The sequence below is a fragment of the Schistocerca piceifrons genome, chromosome 1, assembly GCF_021461385.2.
Source record: "Schistocerca piceifrons isolate TAMUIC-IGC-003096 chromosome 1, iqSchPice1.1, whole genome shotgun sequence".
Taxonomy (NCBI): Eukaryota; Metazoa; Arthropoda; class Insecta; order Orthoptera; family Acrididae; genus Schistocerca; species Schistocerca piceifrons.
The window spans coordinates 324767146-324792111 of NC_060138.1; the positions used below are offsets into that span (position 1 = coordinate 324767146).

A 24966-nucleotide genomic window follows, 5' to 3' on the forward strand; every position below is an offset into this window, starting at 1 on the left:
TTAAGCAGTTTTATTGGTCAAAATCACTATAACAATGAACATGCATAAGCAGGCAAAGCTGATGTAAATAGACAGATAGGTTTTTTTTTACCCAAATCGTGTTTATTCCTGCATCAGCAATCGACTGACAAACAAAGAGGAATGATGAAACAAGTAGTGGCCTCTAGGGATGTTCACTAAAAGCTACAATGAATGGCTTACTCATAAGAAGTGCGCTCTTGTGGATATTTTTAAAACAAAATCCACCTGTGTCTGGGAGACCCACCCCATTCATTCTAGGATTAATCTGCCAGAAAGCTTCTATAGAGTAGTCAGTCACACAGGTATGTATTGGTAAAAATAGTCAAGTCTATTAAGACAATTAACGTACAAATTATAACTTTTTTACTTTGTTCTAGAAAAGTCAGTGAAAAACAAAATGAAGTTATATGTAAATACACTCTGTAGTAACTAAATGTAATTGACATTTATATCTGCACAAAACAAATATGCACACTGCTGGCCATTAAAATTGCAATATACAGAGTGTGGCATATGACAAATGTCAAATTGGCATGAAGTTATTATATGCTTTGATATAAAATGATTAGCAAGTCAGTGAAACTGCAAAAAGAAGGTAGTCACAACACCACATATGTTCTGTATATAAGGAAAATGTGGGTAGTGAGTTTCTCATTCAGACATCACATATGAATGCTCACTGTGAAAAGATCATATTATGCGTCATATATAAAGAAGAAACATCTACCAGCGTATGTTGCAATTTAACAGCAGCAGGATCTTGGCATATCCAGATTATGGTTTATCATTCCACACTATTGCTGCTCGTGTTGGTTGGGATCCCATGATTGTCATGCAAATATGGAATTGACGGGTACAGGAAGGTCATAAATAGCGCCGTGCAGGATCTCAGTGGCTCCACACAGCTAGTGGCCGAGAGGTCATTGTCTGCTTGGGGCCAAGAGGTCATTGTCCGCTTGGCTGTGAAGGAATGTACAGGCCCATCATGTACTGTGAGCAGAAAATGGGCTTTTTCATAGGAAGACAAGTAGCCAGATGGACAGTGCCACATCTTGAGTACTGTGGACTGACATCATGGCAACCTGTGTTGCAGCTTCTCTTGATATGGCTGCAGAATGAGGTACAACAACAATGGTGCACCCTATGATAACACTAAACACAAGAGTGGCACCATATTGTCTTTTCAGATGAGTCCTAGTTCTGTGTACAGTTTTACTATGGACACATTTGTATGTGAATCTCTGAGGAGAACATATGTTGCCAGTCTGCATTCAAAATCGCATACAGATCCAGCACTTAGTCTTGATGGTGCCACTGGGTACACAACATAATCAAGGTGTGGTTCACATAGCCTTTGATTTGGGCTACAGCTGTTACATGTCTGATTTGTTGAGGATTATGGCTGTTCCCTGTCTATAAGATTTCCATGTTACAATCTTTCAACAAAATAATGTAAGATCACTTGTTGCCTGTACTGTTCTGACTTACTCTGAAAACAGCAGGTCACGGTTTGCCAAGAGACCAGTGTGCTATCAGTCGCCAGCTATTATAATGATGAACTCTCACACAGAGTTGAAGCTGTATCGGATAACAAAACTGTGCCTTTCATCTCAGTTCAGTTTGACTAAATGCCCTGTTGGATTAGAGTCATTGTTACTGCCACAAGGGGCAGGTCTAGATATAAATTTCGCACCTTCTGTACTCCGAGACCACATACAAATTTGATCATGCATTTTCCCTATTGTACTGTTCAATCTTAATATACAAAATGTCACACCTTTTGCCCCACTCCCAAATTCATTTATGCAGAACTTAAAGACCTTCTCTCCACCTCGTGGTCCCTACAGTGGAAACACCTTTTTGCCACCAACACTACCAAACAGACTCACACAAAGACCAATATTGAACATTGCTCAAGTCAGTTCACTCCTCCATCCAACCGTGATCCACCCCCCACTGCCCCCAAACAACCCCCTGTTTACTTTCTAGAATTCCTTATCTTGAACCTTGCCCCACCATTATTTCCCAAATCCCTCAACATGCAAACTAACTTTACATCCACAGAAAGACCACTGTCCAACATCTAAAAACTGATCCTGACCTTGTAATCCTACCTGTGGACAAAGGCTCCACCACTGTTGTTTTTAACTGCAAGGATTACCAGGCGGAAGGACTCCACTAGCTATCAGATACTTCCACCAACAACCTTGCCACAGAGACCCTATTCCAGTAATCCAGCAGGAGTTCCAGTCACTACTCGAATCCTTAGGCCCATCCCAGAACCTCTCCCTGGAGTCCATCTCGCTGCTCACTGGTACCACTCCCCGCACTCCTACCTTCTACATGCTTCCTGAAGCTCACAAACCTAACCACTCAGGGTACCCCATTGTGGCCAGTTACTGTGCCCCCCCCCCCCAACCCCCACCCCCTCTGAGAGAATCTCTACTCTCATACTCTCACAGACCACCACCTTCAACCTTTTATCTGGAACCTACCATCCTATATAAAAGATACCAACAATTTCCTCCACCGACTCTCCACAGTTCCCGTCCCTTTACCACATGGTGCCCTGCTCAATACTATTGATGCCATCTCCCTGTACACTAACATTCCTAATGCCCATGGCCCTACTGCTATTGAACACTGCCTTTCCCAACGCCCAACGGATTCCAAACCAACAACCTCCTTTCTAGTCACAATGACCAACTATACCATCACCCACAATTGCTTCTCCTTTGAAGGCATTACCTACAAGCAAATCCAGGGTATGTCTATGAGCACCTGCAAGGCATCATCCTATGTCAACCTATTCATGGGCCATCTAGAGGAATCCTTTCTAAACATCCAGAATCCTAAACCCCTCACCTGATTCATATTCATTGATGACATCTTCGCTATCTGGACTGAAGGTGAGGACACCCTGTCCGCATTTCTCCAGAACCTCAACAACTTCTCCCCCATTTGCTTCACCTGGTCCTAATCAACCCAACCAGTCAAATTCCTAGATGTCAAACTCCACCTCAAAGATGGCTACATCAGTACCTCTGTCCATATCAAACCTATTAACCACCAGCAATACTTCCACTCCGACAGTTGCTGCCCTCTCCAAACCAAGAAGGCCCTTCCGTACAGCCTAGCCACCCACAGTCACTGCATCTGCAGTAAAGAGCAGTCCCTCTTGAAATATACCGAGGGTCTCACAGAAGCCTTCACTGACCATAATTATTCTCCCAACCTTGTACAAAAACAAATATCCCGTGCCTTATCTTTCCAGTCTCCCACCACCTCCCACAGTCACATCGTCTGGCGATGGAGGACCATTCCCCTCATAACTCAGTACCACCCAGGACTGGAACGACTGAATTACATTCTGTGCCAGGATTTTGATTATCTCTCATTATGCCCTGAAATGAAAAATGTCCTGCCCACTATCCTTCCCACACCTCTTACAGTGGTATTCCAATGTCCACCGAACCTACACAATATACTCATCCATCTTTACACAACCTCTGCTCCCAATCCCTCACCTCATCGTTCATATCCCTGTAATAGACCTAGATGCAAAACCTGTCCCATATATCCTCTCACCACCACCTACTCCAGTCCGGTCACTAACATCACCTATCCCATCAAAGGCAGGGCTACCTGTGAAACTAGTCATGTGATCTACAAGCTAAGCTGCAACCACTGTGCTGCATTCTATGTAGGCATGACAACCAACAAGCTGTTTGTCTGCATGAATGGCCACCGACAAACTGTGGCCAAGAAACTAGTGGACCACCCTGTTGCTGAACATGCTGCCAAACATGATATTCTTCATTTCAGTGGCTGCTTGACATCTTGTGCCATTAGATTCTTCCCACCAACAACAGCTTTTCTGAACTGCACGGGTGGGAACTTTCCCTTCAACACATCCTACGTTCCAGTAACCCTCCTAGCTTCAGCCTTTGTTAGTCACTGTCCTCACCCATCCAGCCCCTTCCCTGTTCCCATTCCAGCACTACACAGCTGTCATTCCACCACCACACCCAGTCTTTTTATTTCTCTCCTTTCCTGTCACTACCCCATCCCCCTCCCCAGCTCTCCCTTGCCCTCCATCTAACCTACAGCACTTCACTGTCCATCACCCCCACCATAGTATCTCTCCCCCTCCCCGCCCCAGCCTCCTCCTTACCCCCACCCAGTAGCTACTCCCATCATGCAATAGTGCTGCTGCTCGCAATGTGGTTTCAGTTGCCTAAGACTGCACAGACGTGTGTGTGTGTGTGTGTGTGTGTGTGTGTGTGTGTGTGTGCGAGCACGTGCGCATGCGCACACATGCGTGTGTCGATTGTTGAAGAGGGCCTTAATGGCTGAAAGCTATAATTGTGAGAGTCTTTTTGTTGTGCCTCTCTGGGACTCAGCATCTCTGTTATATGGTGAGTAGCAACTTTCCTTCTCAATATTGTTACATTCCATCCTGGATTTTCCATTGTTTGAAATGTCACTATTTGCAATCCTATCTGGTGCTGCAGTTTTAAATGCCTAGGATGTATTAATGTTCTGAAAACCTGGCGAAGCCTACGATTGCTATTGATTTTAATGAACAAACACATTCTTGTAAAAAAGGAACTTTGTTAATGAATGAAGTTCTGCAAAATTCTAAATTTAACACTAGACTTCACTATTTGTTCTCTCTCAGTCATTATTTGGGACATGATTAAAGGTTTCCATAATTCCTCTGAAAGGGAGCTCAGAGCTAAAATTTGACCTATATATTCCATGAGTATACTTAGAATATTATCATGGTAACATAATTTTGCTATCAAGTGTAAGACACCATACTTACAGAGTAGAAGCTTTAATCTGATGAGAGTTGTACATGACTCTGCAGTCATTTTTTTTTCATTCATCTGCTATGTTAAGTAGAGGAAGTTATTCTTTTTGAAAACTGTCATCCGCAATTAACAGCTGGAAAGCGGCATAGTGAAATGTCTAATAAAAATTCATTTCAATAATAAAAAATTCTAATGCGCTACTGGCAGGTCCTATGTGGAATGCAGACAGTGATGTGATGTGCAGTAGACAAGCACATAAGAATGTTGGACTTGTAATTACACTTTCAAAGTCCTTACTTAAAAATTAACATAGCACTGCAACCTGATTGACATTGACAATAATGTAGAGTTGTGTTTGTGTGTTTTTGTGTGTGTATGTTAATAGCTGTGATGAAGGACCTTGTCTGAAACTTTAGCTACAAGTTCAGTCCTTTTAATGTGCCTGTCTTCCACTAAATCCCTTGGCTGTAGGATGTGTAAGTACCTTTTGATTGTAAAGAAATATCTTAAGATAGAAATGGGTGATTTTATGACCAGTTGTTATTGAGATGAGGCTTTCATACATTTATTTCAAGTGTATCTTATTTTTGGACCATTCTCATCTGGGTTACAGTTATTCATTCCATATTGTAGTAGAACTTTTAATTTTATAGTTTAGTAGCTAAGTATCCAGTGTTGCCTGGATATGTGTTTATTCCAGTCTTCTATTAGTCCACCTCCTCCTTCCCACACTCTCTGACCATCTTCTCCCTCGCTCTCCCCCCCCCCCCCCCCCTCTCTCCATCTGTTCCTCCACCCTCTCTCTGTCCATCTGCTCCTTCCCTTCCTCACCTCTGTAAGTCCATCTCATCCTCCCTCCTCTATCTCCTCTCTGTCCATCTCCTCTTCTCCCTCTCTTTGTCCATCTCTTCCTGTCACCATTCTCTGGCTGTCTGCTCTCCTCCCCACCCCCCTCTCTCTCTGTCCAGGTCCTCCTCCTTCTACTCGTCTTCCTCTCTCTCTGTACACCTCCTCTTCTCCCCTCACTCTATCCCTCTCCTCCTCTTCCCTTTCTTTGTGCATTCCCTCTTCCCTCCTTCTCTGTTCATCTCCTCCTCCCCCCATCTGTGTCCATCTTCTCTCCCCCCCCCCCCATTCCCCTTCACTCTTCAGGTTATCACCACAACCTTACAGGATGTTGCTGGTTCTTACCCCAAAAACATTTCTTTCCAAGTAGTAAGGAATATATGAATCGATCCAGGGTTTAAAGAGAAGCTTTTCAGTTGTGGCTTTGCCCATATATGTACATGTTACCTGTATTTCACAAATATTTAACGTATTTCACACATACTTGTTCACATATTTACCTGTATCTCTAGCAAATTTCGCTCTGCAGTTTTGTTTTCATGCAGCTCAATGTTTACGACATCACATCTCATGCAATATATGTCATACAATGATATAGTCTGCAAATTTTGCAGTTATGTCCAATGGTATATTTGGATACTGTGTGAAAAATGTGTTGCAAATAGAGTTAGTAGCAAAGAACTAATAAATTAAAACATCATGCAACAGTTTTTCACGTGTATCATAGTTTACGACTTCCTATCATTTTTGTGCCATCCATCATACAATGATATATTTGTGCAAATAGATTTAGTGTGGTATGTGAATACTGCCTGCAAAATGTGTTGCAGATAGAGTTAGTAATAAGGAAGTAATAAATTAAAAGGTTATGAAGCATCAGTTTTATTGCACGAACAGCAAAAATTAGTAAGCAATAAACTTTATTCCTTTCATTATTCAAAAGGCTCTTAAAGGTTTGGAATTATGTGTAAATTTGGTTACAAGTCATTACATGATCATATTCTCAAATACTGGATGAATATAGTCTGGAAATTTTCAAGTTGTCAACTACACTTAATTTTCACCCACACCCACATCCCCATCCCTGTGAGAGACAGATGATTCTTACTTCCACACTGGTTCTTTTCATACTGTAAGTGATATGTGTTGAGTTTGGTTGAAATTGATCGAGTGGTTTAAGAGGAGATGTGGACCATACATACATACATAACTACATACACAATTACAACAGATATGGGTTCGCTATCAATGAGACACAACAAATATGACACATAAAAACTTCTGTAATAGTATTCACCATAATAATTATAACAAATAATTCTCTTGCACATCTAATTAATAAACTCTTGGGAACATTTCAGCCAAGTAAGAATTTATTGAAATGTTATGTTGTAGCTGATTCATGAGACTTGTCACGAAATATATTCTCCTATTTTTCAGTTTTGGTGGGAACCCAAGGAACCACTGCAGATAGCTTTCTGGAGTGTTTCAGGTGCTTGTCTGTTACTGATTGTCATTGTAGTAATCTGTTGCATTCTGTGGAGGAATGCCAAGAGGTAAGCACAGGTAATTCAATACATGTCCAGAATATCAGGTAAAGGTGCTTTCTGATATAAAGATTAATGCTTTGTTGGTGGAAGAGTGGCTAATCCTTACACATCACTTTGGGATGAGGAATTTTGCCTGTTTTTGCTGAATTCACTTGAGTGCACAGTAGTTAACAAAATTCTCATTAGACTCCATTTGAAATTATTGGTAAAATTTTATTGCAATGTTCATTTTATAAGCAAAATGGCTGTTTTTCACTAAATTAAAGAGGCACTTTAATAAATATCACCCACTACATTCATCTCTGAGATATTCTCTGTGAAATTTATTAATAGTGTGCTTCCAGATGTTCCATCGAGTTGATGTTTCCATTTCCTGCACTATATTTCGATGGCTGACCCATCCATCATCTTCAGGTGCTGCAAGGATTGTTGTTTTGTCTACTGGCAGTCTGGACTCCAACCAAACGGCGAGGTAGTGGTTGTTTCACACTACTATTTACAGTTGAGTGAGATTCACAGTGCCCACTATGCCCTTTGACGCTCTTTTGCTTTTCAGAGCTCTCAGCGGTATTCCATGAAATGCAAATTCCCTCAATGTTTGGCATCTCTGGTGTATGTGATGTCCAGCAAGATTTTAATAAACTAAGTGCTGGACCCCAAGCCTTGTATAAATTGAAGTCTCTGTCCCTGTTTATTAGGTATTTTGATATCTGTATTTCAATAGACTCCTTAATTATGCTGACCCAGAAACTTGGTGTTTACATCTCAACACTGTTCTCATTACATTTACTTTCATGATTATATTTGAGTCAGTGCTTGGCAATAGTTGATTTCCATGGGTGCTTTAGTTGGGTGTGTTGATAATGTTCATTGCATCTTTCCTTGGCGTTTCTCATAGTCTGCCCCATGTATGGCACGATACATTCGCATGAAATTCAATGGACACTAGTCATTTTGGGACCAAAATTATCTTTAACATTACAGTGAATACTTTCTGTCTTAGATGAAGGAAATGAAATACAACTGGATGCCATGTTTCCATATGAGTCTACCAATGTTTCCTGATATTGGGCCAGGATAATGTTGATAAGCAATTTTCAGTGTGTCTCAACCTCTTTCTCAGAAATTCTTGATTTTAGGTGCATGACCCATTCAGTTCAATTATCTGAGCAACCATTCCTGCAGGTTATAATTCTTTGGTGGGAGTCTCCTTGTCTGAATGGACCAGTCTTTAGCACTGAATTTCTGTATGATGGATGGTGATAGGTCAACACATACAGATAGGGGTCAGTGTGCATAGGTTTTCTATACACCCTGGTGATCCAGCGATCTGTCCAGTCTTCTCTTAACTAACACATCAAGGAAAGGGAGTTGTTCCTCTAGTCCCAGTTCCAACATTAATTTTGTAAGCTAGAGTTTAAATGTTCCAGGAACTCTTTGAAGTTTTTCCTCTCCATGTGATCTCACCACAACTTGGCGGATTCTAGTGCCTTTGCTTCAAAGTGTTCCATGTATAACAGGGAATCAGTAGATGTCAGAACATATCTAAAAAGTTTTGTGAAATAATCATTAAATTTTTCTGTGATTAGCTCCAAGGAACTCAAGGAATCAGGAAATGGAACACTCATAAAGAGGGATACTGCATCGAAACTGACATAATATCTGTATCCTGCCCTTGCAGTTGATTGAGGTGATGTACAAAGTCAGCATAGTTGTGAATATGGTATTCCCACTTCCCCACATATTCTTTAGAAACGCAATTCAGATATTTTGCCAGCTGGTATGTAGGTGCACCAGTATTACTAACTGTGGATCTTAGAGGAATTCCTTCATTGTGTACTTTAGGAAGGCCATATAGCCTTGGTGGTACTGCTGCTCATGTGTTAAGGCCTTTAAACCTTTGACTGCTAGGATCGTGTTAACTCGTCATGCCTCACCGTTCTCCTGGTGCGCCCGACATGTTTAAGCACGGCCCTTGGGTTTTCCCTACAGCGCTAAGGACGTGTTGACACGTACCATCACAGCTACCTGAGCATGACAGACGTGTAAACACGCATAGCTGTCTTTCCGCCCAGCTCTCCCAGTAGCTATTCAGTGGCCTGACTGTATGGTTGAAGAATGTGTATACGTTTATTGCCTTGTTGCCACTTTGCAGAATTTGACTTTGCCTCCCATGGTTTCACCAGTTTTCTTGTTTTCTATGGGACAGATGTCATGTCGCCCTGGTTGCACAAATAAACGAGATCCTGGATATGCTCACTAGTAGCGACAGTGAGTGTGAATTATCTGATGTTGCTAGCAGTGATGAGTCTTCAACAGAATCTCAAACCTGTAGTCCTCAGCTCTTTACGTCAGGTGGGAAGCATTAATTATAGTTAGTAGTTCCTCTGAATCCAAGGAATCAAAAAGTGACAGTGAAACGGTTCAGAAAAGAGTGTGCTTAAGTGACAGGAAAGAAACCGATTTCCAGCCATTAACCATTACTTTGATGACTTGACTTCAGGACACAACTGTCAGATAGATACTGATCCAAGTATTCTTTCATTTTTTGTGATATTTATGTCTGAAGAACTGTTGCAATTTATTGCAGATGAAACAAATTGTTTTTATGTTTACATCAGAGAAAAGACTATAGAATCTGTGGATTCTTGACTATCAAAGTGGAAAGACACTGGATTTGAGGAAATATGTTGTTTTTTTGCTATTTGCATTCTAATGGCACAAGTTAAGAAGTTAAAACTAAGTGGTTATTGGTCCAAAGATACACTTTTGAACACAACAGTTTTCGGTGAAATTATGTCCTGAGACAGTTTTTATCTACTTCTGAGAATGCTACATTCAGTGATAACTCTGCAAGTACTGGAGGCGACAGTCTATTTAAAATTAGGATGATTGTTGACCTAGTTCATAATTCATTTCGTCCACATCACAAGCATTGTATAGATGAAAGTTTCTTGCTGTTCAAAGGACAATTATCTTTTAAGCAATTTATTCCAACCAAGCGAAGTAGATTCAGAATAAAGACATTTGTACTGTGTAACTGTCAGAGTGGATATATTCCGGATTTTATTGTATATACAGGCACAACAACAGAAATTGTGTTCCACAATTTAGGGACAAGTGGCGACGTAGTAGCAACACTTATGGGACTGTATTTGGATAATTGGATAATTGATACTCCAGCCCAGACCTGTTCCTCTGGCTTCACAACCATGGAACAGCGGCATGTGGCACTGCTCATAAGAATAAGTGCAACATGCCAAAACTACAGAAGAAATTAAAATGAGGATAGATTGAGTTTAAGTCCACTGACAAGGTCCTTGCTATCAAGTGGTGCAATAAGAGAGAGGTGTGCATGTTGACCACAAGTCACACAACACAGATGGTTGAAACAGAGAAGACTGACAGAAATACCAGTGAAAAAAATAAAGAAAGAGCAATGTATTGTAGGTTACAATTCGAGTATGGGTGCAGTTGACCGTTGTGACATGTTACTGAGCTCAGTGGGATCAGTGTGTAAGACTGTGAAATAGACAAGAAATATTTTTTTCACATTTTGGATTTGTGCATTCTAAATGCTCATGCTCTCCACCGGTCGGTAACAGGGCAAAAAATGGCACTCACAGAGTTTCACCTTTCTCTTGTAAGGGAGATTGTAGAAAAATATGCTACAGACACAAAAAATCTGGTAGGGGAAGGCGTTACAATAACGAGAATCCACTGTGATTCACAGGGAGACATTTTCTGGCTGTTATTGTGAGTGAACAATTGCAGAAAAATATGCTAATGCGTAGATGTGTGGTTTGCATGAAACAGAAAGTGCGCCAGGAAACTAGATACCAATGCAAAACTTGCAACCTTCTATTATCTGTTGTGCCCTGCTTTGAGACTTATCGTACAAAGAAGCATTACTACTAATCACTGGGAACTAAATCTGAGAAAATTTATTGACGCTTCTGAATGAATTACTAAAACAAAGGGCAAAAAATGTAAAAAATATATAAATTTATTTTTAACTTTGCCAGTGCCGGTCCAAAGCCTGGATCAAAAACAATGATGGGAAACAGATGCAAAAGGAGTAATATTATTCAAACAGTGCCTGACTTCTTCGTATGTAGCAGTTTTCTCAAAAATGAATGGACCTGGTGACTGAGATGGCACAATATCTGTTCTGCAGCAAATGTAATTACGCCGAGTACATTGCGCCAGTGTAACAAAACCCGTATATTAATCTACATATGATACATTTAAATTATTAACACGTAACATATACAGTTATATTCTTTTATCCTTAGTATTACAAATATAGATCACATTTGGTCTACTTGTACTAAATGCCTCTGATCAACAAGAAATAGCATAACAAAGTTAAAACTCTGTTCTCAATGCAATTTTTCTTGCTACGTCGCCTCTGTTCTTAGTCAATATTGGAAATTAAATTCACTGTTCTGGGGAGGGTGGGGGATTTAAAATTGGTTCTTCAAATGGGACTGGCTTTGAAACGTTAATAGAAAACAGTATTTGTAAAAGAAGTATTGAATATACTTTGCTTTTGTCTTTTCATAAAAATCAACATGTTTTCAACTAATTTGTAGATTATTGGATAATAGTAAGGGAATAAAAATTTTTATTGCGCATCTTTGCGCTATCAATCTATTGCACCGTAAATTTCATTTGGATAATAGTAAGGGAATAAAAATTTTTATTGCGTATCTTTGTGCTATCAATCTATTGCGCTGTAAATTTCATTTTCATCATGCGTTCACTGTACTGGATATGCAAATCCAAGGTTTACATTGTTTTCAGGCCTGATTTTCGCGCCCAAATTTCATTCCAATTATACAGCTTGGAATGTTTTACAGAATATAGTTTTGTAGCAAAATCAGAACATAAATACTGCGTTTTTGACGTTTTTAAAAAATCTTCAATTTTGCACTTAATTCAATCACTACTGGAAAGTGCTACGCAAATGAAACTTTACGTTTGATAACCATGTGTTGTTAAGTTACGACATGCCAAGTTTCACATTCGCTATAGCATTATTCCAGGAGATGCAAGAGGCCAAACTTCAAAATTTTTTCTGGCGCCTATTGTTTTGGCCGATTTTACCTATAATTTTCTGGCTGAATATGGCTCGTAAAATTCTTTTCATTATTATTCTTAAGAGACCACATAAAGTACAAGATAGCCACATTTGATTTCTTTACAAAAACTTTTGTCCAAGATATTACAGCTTAAAGTCGCCAAAAATTCATGCTGGCTCTGCGCAAGTCATAATAAGTGCAGAAGTATTCAGCACAGGGCGGGTTGGGCAGCGCAGGCCGCTCTGGTCCCGGTGGTGGCTCCAAGGGACAGGCACACAGTGCAGGTAGCTGGATTATGCCACAGGCTGTGGCACCTCAGTGTGCCAACCAGATGATGTGCCTCCAGCAGTCAGAGGGTTAATGATGCTAAAGATAAGCATGACTCATTGAGAAGAGTCATCACCTTTCTCTTGATTTTATTTGTAGGGTTTACATCTCTCTGTTTGTTTGCAACATCATTCAAAACATCAAAAATCTTCTTATTGTAATCAACACATGGTATTAGAATGATAGTGTTGCCCTTGTTGACTGCTAGAACTATAATTTTCTTGTCCTCTTTAGGCCAGTAGGTCCCTCTCGGAGATATTGGACCTTAGCATTGGTGCCTTAGTGAGTGCTCTACAGGTTTCATGGCCAACCTCTTCTGCTGCTTCTGGTGGGAACGAAGCTACAACATGTTCTATGGAGCTGATGTAATCTGCTACTGGTGGCCCTGTTTTATGGTGAACTTCTTATGCTCTTTCCAGTGGGAGAGAAACTACAACATGCTCCATGGAGCTAATGTAATATGCTATTGGTAACTCTCCAGCTGGAAGCAGCAGAAGAGGTTTACCACAAAACCACTTATCAAGGCACTAATGCCAAGAGCCAACATTTCCAAGGGGAACGAATAGCACAGAGAAATTTGTGGGAGGACAAGGAAACTGTAATGCTACCAGCCACCAAGGGCAATGCCCTTTTGTGGACTTCAATATGAGGAGTTTTGATCTTTTGAATGACGTTGCATACAAACAGATAGTTGTCAACCCTATGAATTAAATTAAAATTAAAAGGAAGATGACAACTCTATTCAGTGAGTCAGGCTCAGCATATAACATCAGTGGCTTGCTCATGGTTTTTTTTTAGGCTAGGCAGTAGTGCAAGGTGTCCTGATGAACACTCACCAGTCGACGTGCAGGCAGGGAAATCAGGACGCGCTCAGTGTAAAGACACTTCAGATATCAAGATATTAGCAGTAAATTTTCAGAGTGTTCGGAATAAAGTTCCTGAATTTACTGCCCTCCAGGAAGCGTGTGGCGTGCAAATTATTCTTGGGACTGAGACCTGGCTGAACCCTGAGATAGGAAGTTCTGAAACATTTAGTGAGGGTTGGAAAGTGTATCGGAAAGACAGATTAGACTCCGTAGGAGGTGATGTCTTCATTGCAGTTGACAAAAATCTTGTGTCTACTGACGTCGAAGTAGAGTGTGATTGTGAAGTTATCTGGACACGTTTAGCAGGGCTATGAGAAATAAAGTTAATTGTTGGGTGTTATTACTGGCCACCAGGTTCCACCATGACAGTTCTAGAATCATTCAAAGGGAGTCGACCCTCTGTATCGCAGAAGTACCCAGATCATGCTATATTAGTCGGAGGTGACTTCAACCTACCTAGTATAGACTGGGATGTCTATGAATTCATCACAGGTGGTACAGACAAGCCGTCGTGTGAATTACTTTTGAACACATTATCCGAAAACTGTCTTGAGCAGCTGAATCGACAGCCAACACGTAATGGAAATATTTTAGATCTGGTAGCCACGAACAGACCAGATCTCATCGACGGTGTCAGTGTTGAGACAGGGATTAGTGATCATGATGTTGTCATTACAACTATGGTTACAAAAGTTAAAAAGTCGGTCAAGAAGGCTAGGAGAGTATTGTTACTAGAAAGAGCAGATAAGCAGTTGTTAGCATCCCACTTAGTAAATGAATCGACTTCATTTACTTCCGGTACGATGGACGTGGAAGAATTATGGGCAAATTTTAAACACATTGTAAATTACGCATTGGACAAGTATGTGCTGAAAAAGTGGGTTACGGACGGAGAAGACCCACCATGGTTTAACAGAGCAATTCGGAGAATACTTAGGAAGCAAAGACAGTTGCACTCGCGGTACAAGAAAGATCTGGAGAATGAGGACAGGCAAAAGTTAGCAGAGATTCGTGCTGCTGTAAAAAGAGCGATGCCTGAAGCATACAACCACTACCACCGTCATACCTTAGCAAAAGATCTTGCTGAAAACCTAAGAAAGTTCTGGTCTTACATAAAATTGGTAAGTGGATCGAAGGCTTCCATCCAGTCACTCACTGATCAGTCTGGCCTGGCAATGGAAGACAGCAAAACGAAAGCTGAAATTTTAAATTTAGCATTTGAGGAATCTTTCACGCAAGAGGATCGTATAAACATATTGCCGTTTGGGTCTCGTACAGATTCCCATATGGAGGACATAGTGATAGACATCCCTGGGGTTGTGAAGCAGCTGAATGGGTTGAAAATAAATAAATCACCAGGTCCTGATGGGATTCCAATAAGGTTTTACAGAGAGTACTCTACTGCATTGGCTCCTTACTTAGCTTGCATTTATCACGAATCTCTTGCCCAACATAAAGTCCCCAGTGACTGGAAAAAAGCGCAGGTGACGCCTGTATATAAGAAGGGTAGAAGGACGGATCCTCAAAATTACAGACCAATATTCTTAACATCGGTTTTTTGCAAGATTCTCGAACATATTCTCAGTTTGAATATAATGAATTTCCTTGAGACAGAGAAGTTGCTGTCCATGCATCAGCACGGCTTTAGAAAGCATTGCTCCCGCAAAACGCAACTCGCCCTTTTTTCACATGATATCTTGCAAACCATGGATGGATGCCATATTCCTTGACTTCCAGAAGGCATTTGACTCGGTGCCCCACTACAGACTCCTAACTAAGGTACGAGCATATGGGGTTGGTTCCCAAATATGTGAGTGGCTCGAAGACTTCTTAAGTAATAGAACCCAGTACGTTGTCCTCGATGGTGAATGTTCATCAGAGGTGAGGGTATCATCTGGAGTGCCCCAAGAAAGTGTGGTAGCTCCGCGGTTGTTTTCTACCTACATAAATGATCTTTTGGATAGGATGGATAGCAATGTGCGGCTGTTTGCTGATGAAGCTATGGTGTACGGGAAGGTGTCATTGTTGAGTGACTGTAGGAGGATACAAGATGACTTGGACAGGATTTATGATTGGTGTAAAGAATGGCAGCTAACTCTAAATATATATAAATGTAAATTAATGCAGATGAATAGGAAAAAGAATCCCGTAATGTTTGAATACTCCATTAGTAGTGTAGCACTTGACACAGTCACATCGATTAAATATTTGGGCGTAACATTGCAGAGCCATATGAAGTGGGACAAGCATGTAATGGCAGTTGTGGGGAAGGCGGATAGTCGTCTTCGGTTCATTGGTAGAATTTTGGGAAGATGTGGTTCATCTGTAAAGGAGACCGCTTATAAAACACTAATACAACCTATTCTTGAGTACTGCTCGAGCGTTTGGGACCCCTATCAGGTCGGATTGAGGGAGGACATAGAAGCAATTCAGAGGCGAGCTGCTAGATTTGTTACTGGTAGGTTTGATCATCACACGAGTGTTACGGAAATGCTTCGGGAACTCGGGTGGGAGTCTCTAGAGGAAAGGAGGCGTTCTTTTCGTGAATCGTTACTGAGGAAATTTAGAGAACCAGCATTTGAGGCTGACTGCAGTACAATTTTACTGCCGCCAACTTATATTTCACGGAAAGACCACAAAGATAAGATAAGAGAGATTAGGGCTCGTACAGAGGCATATAGGCAGTCATTTTTCCCTCGTTCTGTTTGGGAGTGGAACAGGGAGAGAAGATGCTAGTAGTGGTAGAGGTACCCTCCGCCACACACCGTATGATAAATTGCAGAGTATGTATGTAGATGTAGGTGTAAAGTTCTTAAAACATGAGTAGCAGACCCACCAAGACTATATGGCCTTCCGAAAGTACACAAGAAAGGAATTTCTCTAAGGCCCATAGTAATACTGGCTCACCTATGTACCAGCTGGACAGATACTTGAAATGCATTCTCAGCGAATATGTGGGAAAGTGCAAACACCACAATCATAACTCCAATGACTACACATCACCTCAATAAAGTTGTTGCTCAGGATATAGATATTATGGTCAGTTTTGATAGAGTCTCCCTCCTCATGATAGTTCGACTATCTGATTCTTTGCAGCTAGTGGTGGAAGAGTTTGACGACTGTTTTGTACAAGCTTTTAAGGCACATTTTGACACATACTTATTTCCCATTCAGTGGAAAAATATTATGAACAAATCAAGAACATGCCCATGGGTAGTCCATTATTGCCTATTATGATAAACCTATACATGGAACACTTTGAAGAAAATGCATGAGAATCTGCAATGTTGAAAGTAACGTCTTTCCGTTGGTACCTGGATGACATGGTTTTGGTGGGGCCACTTGGAGCAGAGAAACTTCAAGATTTCCTGAAACATTTAAACTCAATCTACTGTAATGTAAAATTCACAATGGAGTCTGAAAAAGAGGCCCAACTACCTTTTCTCGACATGTTGTTTAAGAGAAGAGGGGATCGATCTTTGGGTCACAGTGCGTATAGAAAATGTATGCACACTGACCTCTGTCTCCATGCATCGAGCCACCACTGTCCATCACGATGAAATTTGGTACTAAAAACAACAGTCCATCTAGATCAAATATTAACAGACAAAGAGAGCCTCACCAAAGAGTTACAACACCTAAGAATAGTGTTCTGAAGGAATGGGTAGTCAGATCATCACATTCAACTGGTGATGTAGTCGAAATGAAGAACACTTGAGAAAGAGGTTGAGACTGAGACCGATGAAGAAAAGCCAGCAGTCGCTTATTTACCATATACTGTCCCAGTATCAAAAAACATCCGTAGACTCCTAAGGAAACATGGCACCCATTGTGTTTCACTCACTTAGCTAAAAACAGTATTCTTTATAATGTCAAAGATGCCCTACGTCTCCAAAAGCTGGGTGTGTACTGCATTCCACAGATGTGGCATGTGTTACATGGGGCACACTGTGAGAACAGGTGAGGAGAAATACCAGGAAAATCAGTGACACTCCCAGCTAAAGCAACCAAGCAAATAAACTGTCAGTGAGCACTACCTCAAATATTATCATGATATGGAATACAGTCAGGTCAGTATGGTAGTGGAAACGGCAAGTTTGTGGGACAGTGTAATCAAAAAGTGTATTGAAATAAAGATATCAGAAAACCTAATAAACAAGGACAGAGGCTTCAATTTTAAAAAAAGCTTGGGTCCAACACTCAATTTATTAAAATCTTGCCAGAAATCACAATAGAGTTGGGAAACACTAAGAGAATTTGTGTTTCGCAAAATATCAGTGCAAGCTACAAAAAACAAAAGAGTATCAAAGAGTGTAGTGGGCATCACAGATCAATAAGTATCAGCACGAGACTGGCAATAGTTCACAGTCTAGTTGAAATCCAGACAGTGAGTACACATAACAGCAAAACTCACAGAACCTGAAGAAGATGTCTGGGTCGTCAACGAAATATTGTGCAGAAAATGGAAGCAACAACTTGGTAGAACACCTGGAAACACCATATTAGTGACTATATTAAATACTTCTTCTTTTATTGAATGTGGTAAGGAAAGTTCTGGCTTAATGTAAAGAATTTAGGAGTAAAGGAGCAACTTACTGAATAGTAAAAGCGCTGATCTTCAACAGGCACCATAAATGTACGACTTTGTTAGCTTTCAGATGAATCCTGTAACAAGCTGTAGAACTAAACACACACACACACACACACACACACACACACGTATCTCTGTGTGTGTGGTTTGGGGCAGGGGGTAGGGGTGGGGTGGGGGTGGGGGGGGGGCACACACACAAACACACACACACACACACACACACAGAGAGAGAGAGAGAGAGAGAGAGAGAGAGAGAGAGAGAGAGAAAAGTAATAACACTGATTTCTTAACTACCAAAGTTTTTATTTTTTTAAAACAAAAATATCTCCCCTCCACAGTAGTTGCCTTTGGCAGCTAAACACTGGTGGAGCCATTGTTCCAAGTCTTGGTATGTGCACTGAAAGGCTTCGATTGGTAGGACATTCATCATGCTGGTGATATTCTTTTGAATGTTCTCCAGAGTCCTAAAATGATGTCCCAAAATAATGTCCTCTCACTAGAGCATGCATACATTTGATGATTTTTGTCAGTTTTTGAAGTTGGAGATCTCCCTGAGCAAGGTTCATCTTCAAGATGTTCTCGGACTTCCAAAAATGATTCGTGCTAGCAAAAATCTTGTGCCCCTGATAGGTATGTTCCACATAGGCCTGATTAAATTTTTCAAAGATTGCAGTTGGCGGATTTTCCAAGTTTAACACAAAACTTGATGGCATAACATTGCTCTAAATTCTGCTGTTCCATTTTTATAACATAAGGCACTCTTGAAAATCATGTGATGGCTGTGGTGGAGCTTAAACTTAGACTGAGCACTGGAAGGGAAGAACACACCAGACTATGCAAGTAAGACAACACAGTCATGCCACTCTGCTAGCAGTGTTGTCAGTCTCATACTTTTTTCACATGCTTCATGTGTGTGTGCACTCTAGCTCGTTAAAGGATTCATCTAAAAGCTAGCAATGTGTTTTTTTTTTTAAATGCTTTGTTCCATAGCTTTTATGCAGGCATTGTCAATATAGGTTTGACTCCTTTCAATCATATGTGTCCAGCTGTTGCTGAATCTTTTTGCATCAGGCAGCTTGATGAGTCTCTGGCTATGTTTCTTTCTGTCCTTTGTGTATGATAAAATATTTACATATAATTCATGTCACTACCTATATACCAGCTTCTAATTGATGATGCTGAGAACATTAAATTCATGGCTTCTGTTGTTCTTTTGGAATGCCATAGATCTTAGAGAAATAAGTACATCTTTTCACAAAATAAAAGTACTAATGTATTGTGCACTACTTCATGTAAATTTTGTCCCAAAATATGATTTTGTGTTTTTAAGAAATAGTGATACTGGTTGTTTTGAAATAGGCACAAGGCTTTGCATGTTTCTGCATACATTGCTTCCCTTACAAGCAGTTTTCATAGACCAGTTTTTCAGATCGTACATTTTCTTGTATAAATTAACTGAATTTTTATGTGTTTCAGACAATCTGATCGTTACTATGGGGGTGATATCATGCTACGAGACGAAATGGGAGACACTCATGAAGGAATTGACAACCACAGTGCTACAAATGTGTACGAGTATCGAGATACACCACCACCTAAACAAAAACAAAAACAGCAGCTCAATCACTATGAACAGAGGAGGAGTGCTAGTACTCCCTCATTAAGGACTGGAAGTGCAATATCATTGAAAGACTCTAGCAGTTTTACAACTAGCAGTCCAACAGGTGAACCACGAAAAGTTCCAGAACAAAGAAATACACCTGTTGTTCCAAGGAAGCCGAAAACTCTTTTGGGAGAAGATGGTGTGCCACAAACACAAGTTTAAAATGGCAGTGCTACTGAATTATATACGTATGATCTCATAAGAGTTAAAGCCAATAATCATTAGATGATTAGAAACAAAGCAAAAATATAGTACAAATGGCATCTGATGTTTCTACTGTTAAACTTCACTTTATTCTTTAGTGATGTGTGAAGTATGAGATATACATCATATAGGTTTAGTGAAAAGAAACAGTCCTTACATGTCATCTGCACAAGTGAAAACTTTTATTCTTTTAGAGTGCCATACAGCTTTTTGTCAGCTATGATGTATTTTGTGCATACTATTAGTTACTCAAGCTTTCAACAAGAGGCTTTACATACATGAAGAGTTGGAGTGATTCCTATGAACATAAAGACTGGTTTTGAAATATTTTTAAGCCTCAAATTCTGAACAGTTGGAGTACTCCTGCTAGTTAATATTGCAACAGCATTCCAATGTATTGTTGTTCAGCATATTTTAACTACCAGAAAACCTGAGCAATGTCAAAGAAATTTCATTCAACTACTACATACAATTTTTGTGATGCATCCATAGATTCTATACAGACATAGTAACATCATATTCTTACTTAAATTTACGACCCATTTTCATATTCAATTTTAAGGATATTCACTCAGGTTCTGTGAAGAATTTGCCCTATACAATATCACTATTTATAATCCTTTTCGTAATGTGTCTCATCAGAAATATTTCCTTATTTTTTGTTTTGATCCATTCGGCCCTTAAAATAAATAGACTCTCAGATTTATGTTGGAAGTAGTTGGACTGCTAGTTACCTAACTGTCGTAAATTTCTAGAGTATTCAGTTTTTACTTTAATTTCACAACAGATCACATGCCAGACCCTCTTGGACTGTATTCTATTTCTTAAAATGTGAGATAAAGTTGCGCAAGTAGCATTCGCTGGCATAATTTGATAATATTTGTCTCTTGATACAGTTAGACACTCAGATTTATGTTGGAAAAATTTGGACTGCCAGCTAGGGAATAGTGATAAATTTTTTGAAAAATCAGTTTCTTTTACATTCAACTTCACTAAATAATACATTCAGCACCATCTCAACTTATTTTACATTTCATAAAATGTGAGACAGAATTTTGCAAATAGTGCACTGTCATAATTTGGTAAACTATTGAATATTGCACTTTATCAGTATGCAAGGATAAGATGTATGGAAAAAAGTTAATCACAGTTTGCCTATTCGTGACAGAAAGCTCTATTGGCCAATGTTAACTTGAGATGATTACCTCAAATGATGGGAATTTAAAAAATAAAAAAATAAAAATAACTGGTGAATTGAAAACTAAACCAAAATATTTGAAAAAGGAGACTGTAATACAAGAAATAAGAGCAGATGAAAAAATTAAAAGATGAAATACTTTTAAAAAATATGTAATCATTTAATGTAACTTTACATAAACACTCAGAGCTGTTGATCTGTTTCTCAGTATGTACTCATAATAAAAAGAAATTCCTTAGCAAGCCAATTTCAACAAGTATTCCAGTGTCCATAACAAACTGTCACTTTAAATCACACTGAAATTGCTTTATTAGTTGAACCTCAAATAGATTTTAATTTTATGAAATTGGAGATGAAATAATGAATAGTCACAGATCATAAGTCATAATCACATGTGTTTCAACAATATAAGGAAAAGGGTAGACTGCTACTCAGTGTAAAGATGATATACAGTGAGTGTCATCTTTATGGTGTGTGTGTCATCTTTATGGTGAGTAATCATCTTTACAGTGATGAGTAGCAATCTATCCTTTTCCTTATTTTGTTGATATTCTAACTTGAAATTTCCATTGTTTCACATGTACTTCAAGTGCAGATAATTGTATCATCACCATATATTTGCATTTAATCAACATGCATGCTTCTATGATTATTAAAGGCCAACTTTGTAATATACATTTGCAAATGAATTAGATAATCAAAGGTTCTCTGCTTCATACATTAACTAAAGACATTTTTTTAATAATGGAATAAGTTGCTTACAGTTCAGTTAGTCTAGTCAGAATGTTGTTGATGCACTGAAACATGATATTTATAATCATAAAAGCAAAAGAAAAAGCTGTCATCTAAGAGAGGCTATCATAATTTTCTCTTAGAAAGATAAAGAATGGATCAGGGAAGCGATGCAACTATTTTTTTTAAAAAAGAAAAGAATGGAGATATTTTTGCTTTCAAAAAGAGCACATGCAAGGGAATATTAACATAACATTTTAAGAAGCTGTGAAAATGTAAAATACTGAGACAAAATGGCATTGATGTGTGGAAGACAATTGTCAGCTTCTCAGCAAAAAATAATGATTACATCAAGAAAGACGAGCTCTGTAGGTTGGGCAGTTTGTGTTATCTTTTCCCAGAAAGTATTTATATGCAATGGATAAGTACTGTACTGTAACAGAAATATAAATATTGTACATATTGGAAGATTGTTATTTAGCACTAAACAGCATCCAAAAGATAGAATGGTATTTGCATAATCTTCAGAATACCTATTCTGAGGACTTAAGAGCTAAATACAAGGTGAAAATGGGTAGAAAGTTGGCAGAAATTCAAATAGAAGAAGTGATTGATACAGAGGTTGTAGAATCTGCAGCTCCTTAAGCTATCTGGATGTAATAGAGCTATAAAATGTTCTTATTTAAGTTTTTTAACTGGTTCCGTCTGGACTTAGTGGAATTTCCATCCATCTCAGCAGAACTGACACTAGTGTTATAATGTGTTTTCTCCTTCAAAACACTGTGTATCGCTCATATAAGTTGTCAGAATGAGTTTGGTGAATGTGCCTTTTTCAAAAAAAAAAAAAAAAAAGGCTCAGAATTTGATTTGAAAGTATCTATCAGTAAAACTTCAAAAGATACATTTTTGCATCTCCAATTATGTATACTGCTTTTGAGAAATTTCATAGGGAGTTCTGGTATACATACGTATACTCTTTGTGTTACCTTTTCAAAATATTTACATGTCTTTGAAGAAACGGATTCAGTGAATATGAAGCAAGTTTTCCAGAATTGAATAAAATTCTTTTTTGCTGATACACTATAACTGACATGGAATCTGTATTTCATAATAGCAAAACACCAGTGATCAGCAGCAAGCAGCTACTTAAACTGGGGGGAGGGGGGGCTGATTTACAATTCTCTTCCTAGTTTTAGTTACAGATACAGAAGAACAAGTGCAAAGCATTGGTTCATGTATAGTAAATATCCAGGATAAGTTTCTAGATAATTTTTAGAGTGACACACAAATATCAGGCTAAAACCTTGATGATCCTAACTTTTCAGTAATTTAGCACTACTTTTGTGGTATTCATCTGCCTGTTGGAAACACTGCTGCATTGTTGTCATTACTGTGAAGGTAGAAATTACTTGCACAACTATGGCAAAGCTGAGCATTATCTGTCCCAAAAATTAGTCGCTGACTACTTATTACTTTATTTTAAAAAAAAGGACAATATTTATGTACAAAAGGAACACAACACTTAACTAGGCTCTTTCACTGTGGTTTACATTTTTATCTTATTATCTGAAATGCTAGAACAAGTTTGGTACACAGAGAGGTAAACAGAACATACTTTTAGTAAACTGTGCTTGTCTCAGCAGTAAAAGAAAAGGAGGGGTGTCTTTTTTTTTTTTTTTTTTTTTTTTTTTTTTAATTGATGCTAATGTACTAAATCAATCCCAGTGTATTGCCTACTGCATAAAATTGAACATTACACATGTGAGATAAGAAATCTATTTTTTTACTGTAATAAATTAACTATAATGACAATGTGAACTGATCATGTTAACGTAAAATTTAGAAAGTTGACACTTCAACTAGTCCATTTCTAAATAAAACTGAGAACAAATTTTGAGCTGTTTACACTCATTTTCTTGAAGTGTACATAATTATGGAAGAAACATTTGTCCTGCTAGCTATCATGCCTGCAGCATACTGCAGAGGACCCAAATTTTATTTATCTTGCTGATCACTCCATACGCAGTAGTCAAGCAAACTGTGCAATCATGTTTCATAGTCAAACAATGCATGGATATTTTTTGTGCTTATTTATGTTGGTTTCAGTACAGTGTTAATCTGGAATATGTACTTTTAATGACTGATAAAAACCTTCAATTTTGCATAAATTGCTGCTGTAATGAGTGAGTATACTTTTTTAAAAAATTACAAGGGAAACACTTCTTTCTGGAACATTGTATTTATATATAAATATAATTTTATTTAGTATTTATAAATAATAGTGTGCATGTGAATTTGTGTGAATGTGTGTGCACTATTTTGTACATATGTGTGCACTCTGTAATTTTTTCTTTTTGTGCCTGAACATATCTCTTGGTTAGAGGAAGTGCCAAGGATCCGTCCATTCCTTAAAGTCTCTGTTGATTGTTCACCTATGTTATAAAATTTTATAGTTCTTGTTTGTATATACTGATAACTGTTTTTGTACTTCAATAAAATGTTTTGTGTGAAAATATTTTTGTCATGTAATTCTATTTACCACCTACCAACTATAATGTACATAAAAATAGTATCTTTAGTTTTCTTTATATTAAATAGCAATGTTTTATTGCCAATTTTCCATATACAATATCATCAACAAATTGTCCAAACAATTTCACTACTACAGGCAACATATCAGTCTCAAACACAAATAAAAATAAAATGAAAACCCATCTCCCAAAATACATATTGCCTTGGTACGCAGATATAAATAGTCTACAATAAATAATGACACTCAGCATATCCTTGTTCCATAATACTTACCCCTGTAGTTGTTTTGGATGCATCATATTCAATGTGCATATATACATAGAAAGATTTAGTGTAACCCCACAACTAAAAACTAAATTTATTAAATAAACGTCTGCCTGTTCACAAAACTACATCTACATAACTACCCATGATCCTTTAGTAACAACAAATTCATACAACATGATGTTGTTGTTGTTGTTGTTGTGGTCTTCAGTCCAGAGCTCTCTATGCTACTCTTATTCTGTGCAAGCTTCTTCATCTCCCAGTACCTACT

General features: G+C 38.7%; 1 protein-coding gene across 2 annotated transcripts in view; it reads left to right on the top strand.

Moving 5' to 3' along the window:
• LOC124786491 (cholinesterase) overlaps positions 1–24412 on the top strand; it is a 185625-nt gene extending 161213 nt beyond the window's left edge. The window contains exons 12-13 of one of the 2 annotated variants that reach the window (XM_047254267.1): positions 7125–7240; positions 19579–24412. In XM_047254267.1, coding sequence (XP_047110223.1) covers positions 7125–7240; positions 19579–19927 — 465 coding nt within the window. In that variant the 3' untranslated portion in view covers positions 19928–24412. Of the gene's footprint in view, positions 1–7124; positions 7251–19578 lie in introns of both variants that reach the window. The other variant, XM_047254268.1, reaches the window with a different exon arrangement.
• Positions 24413–24966: the final 554 nt, after the last annotated feature.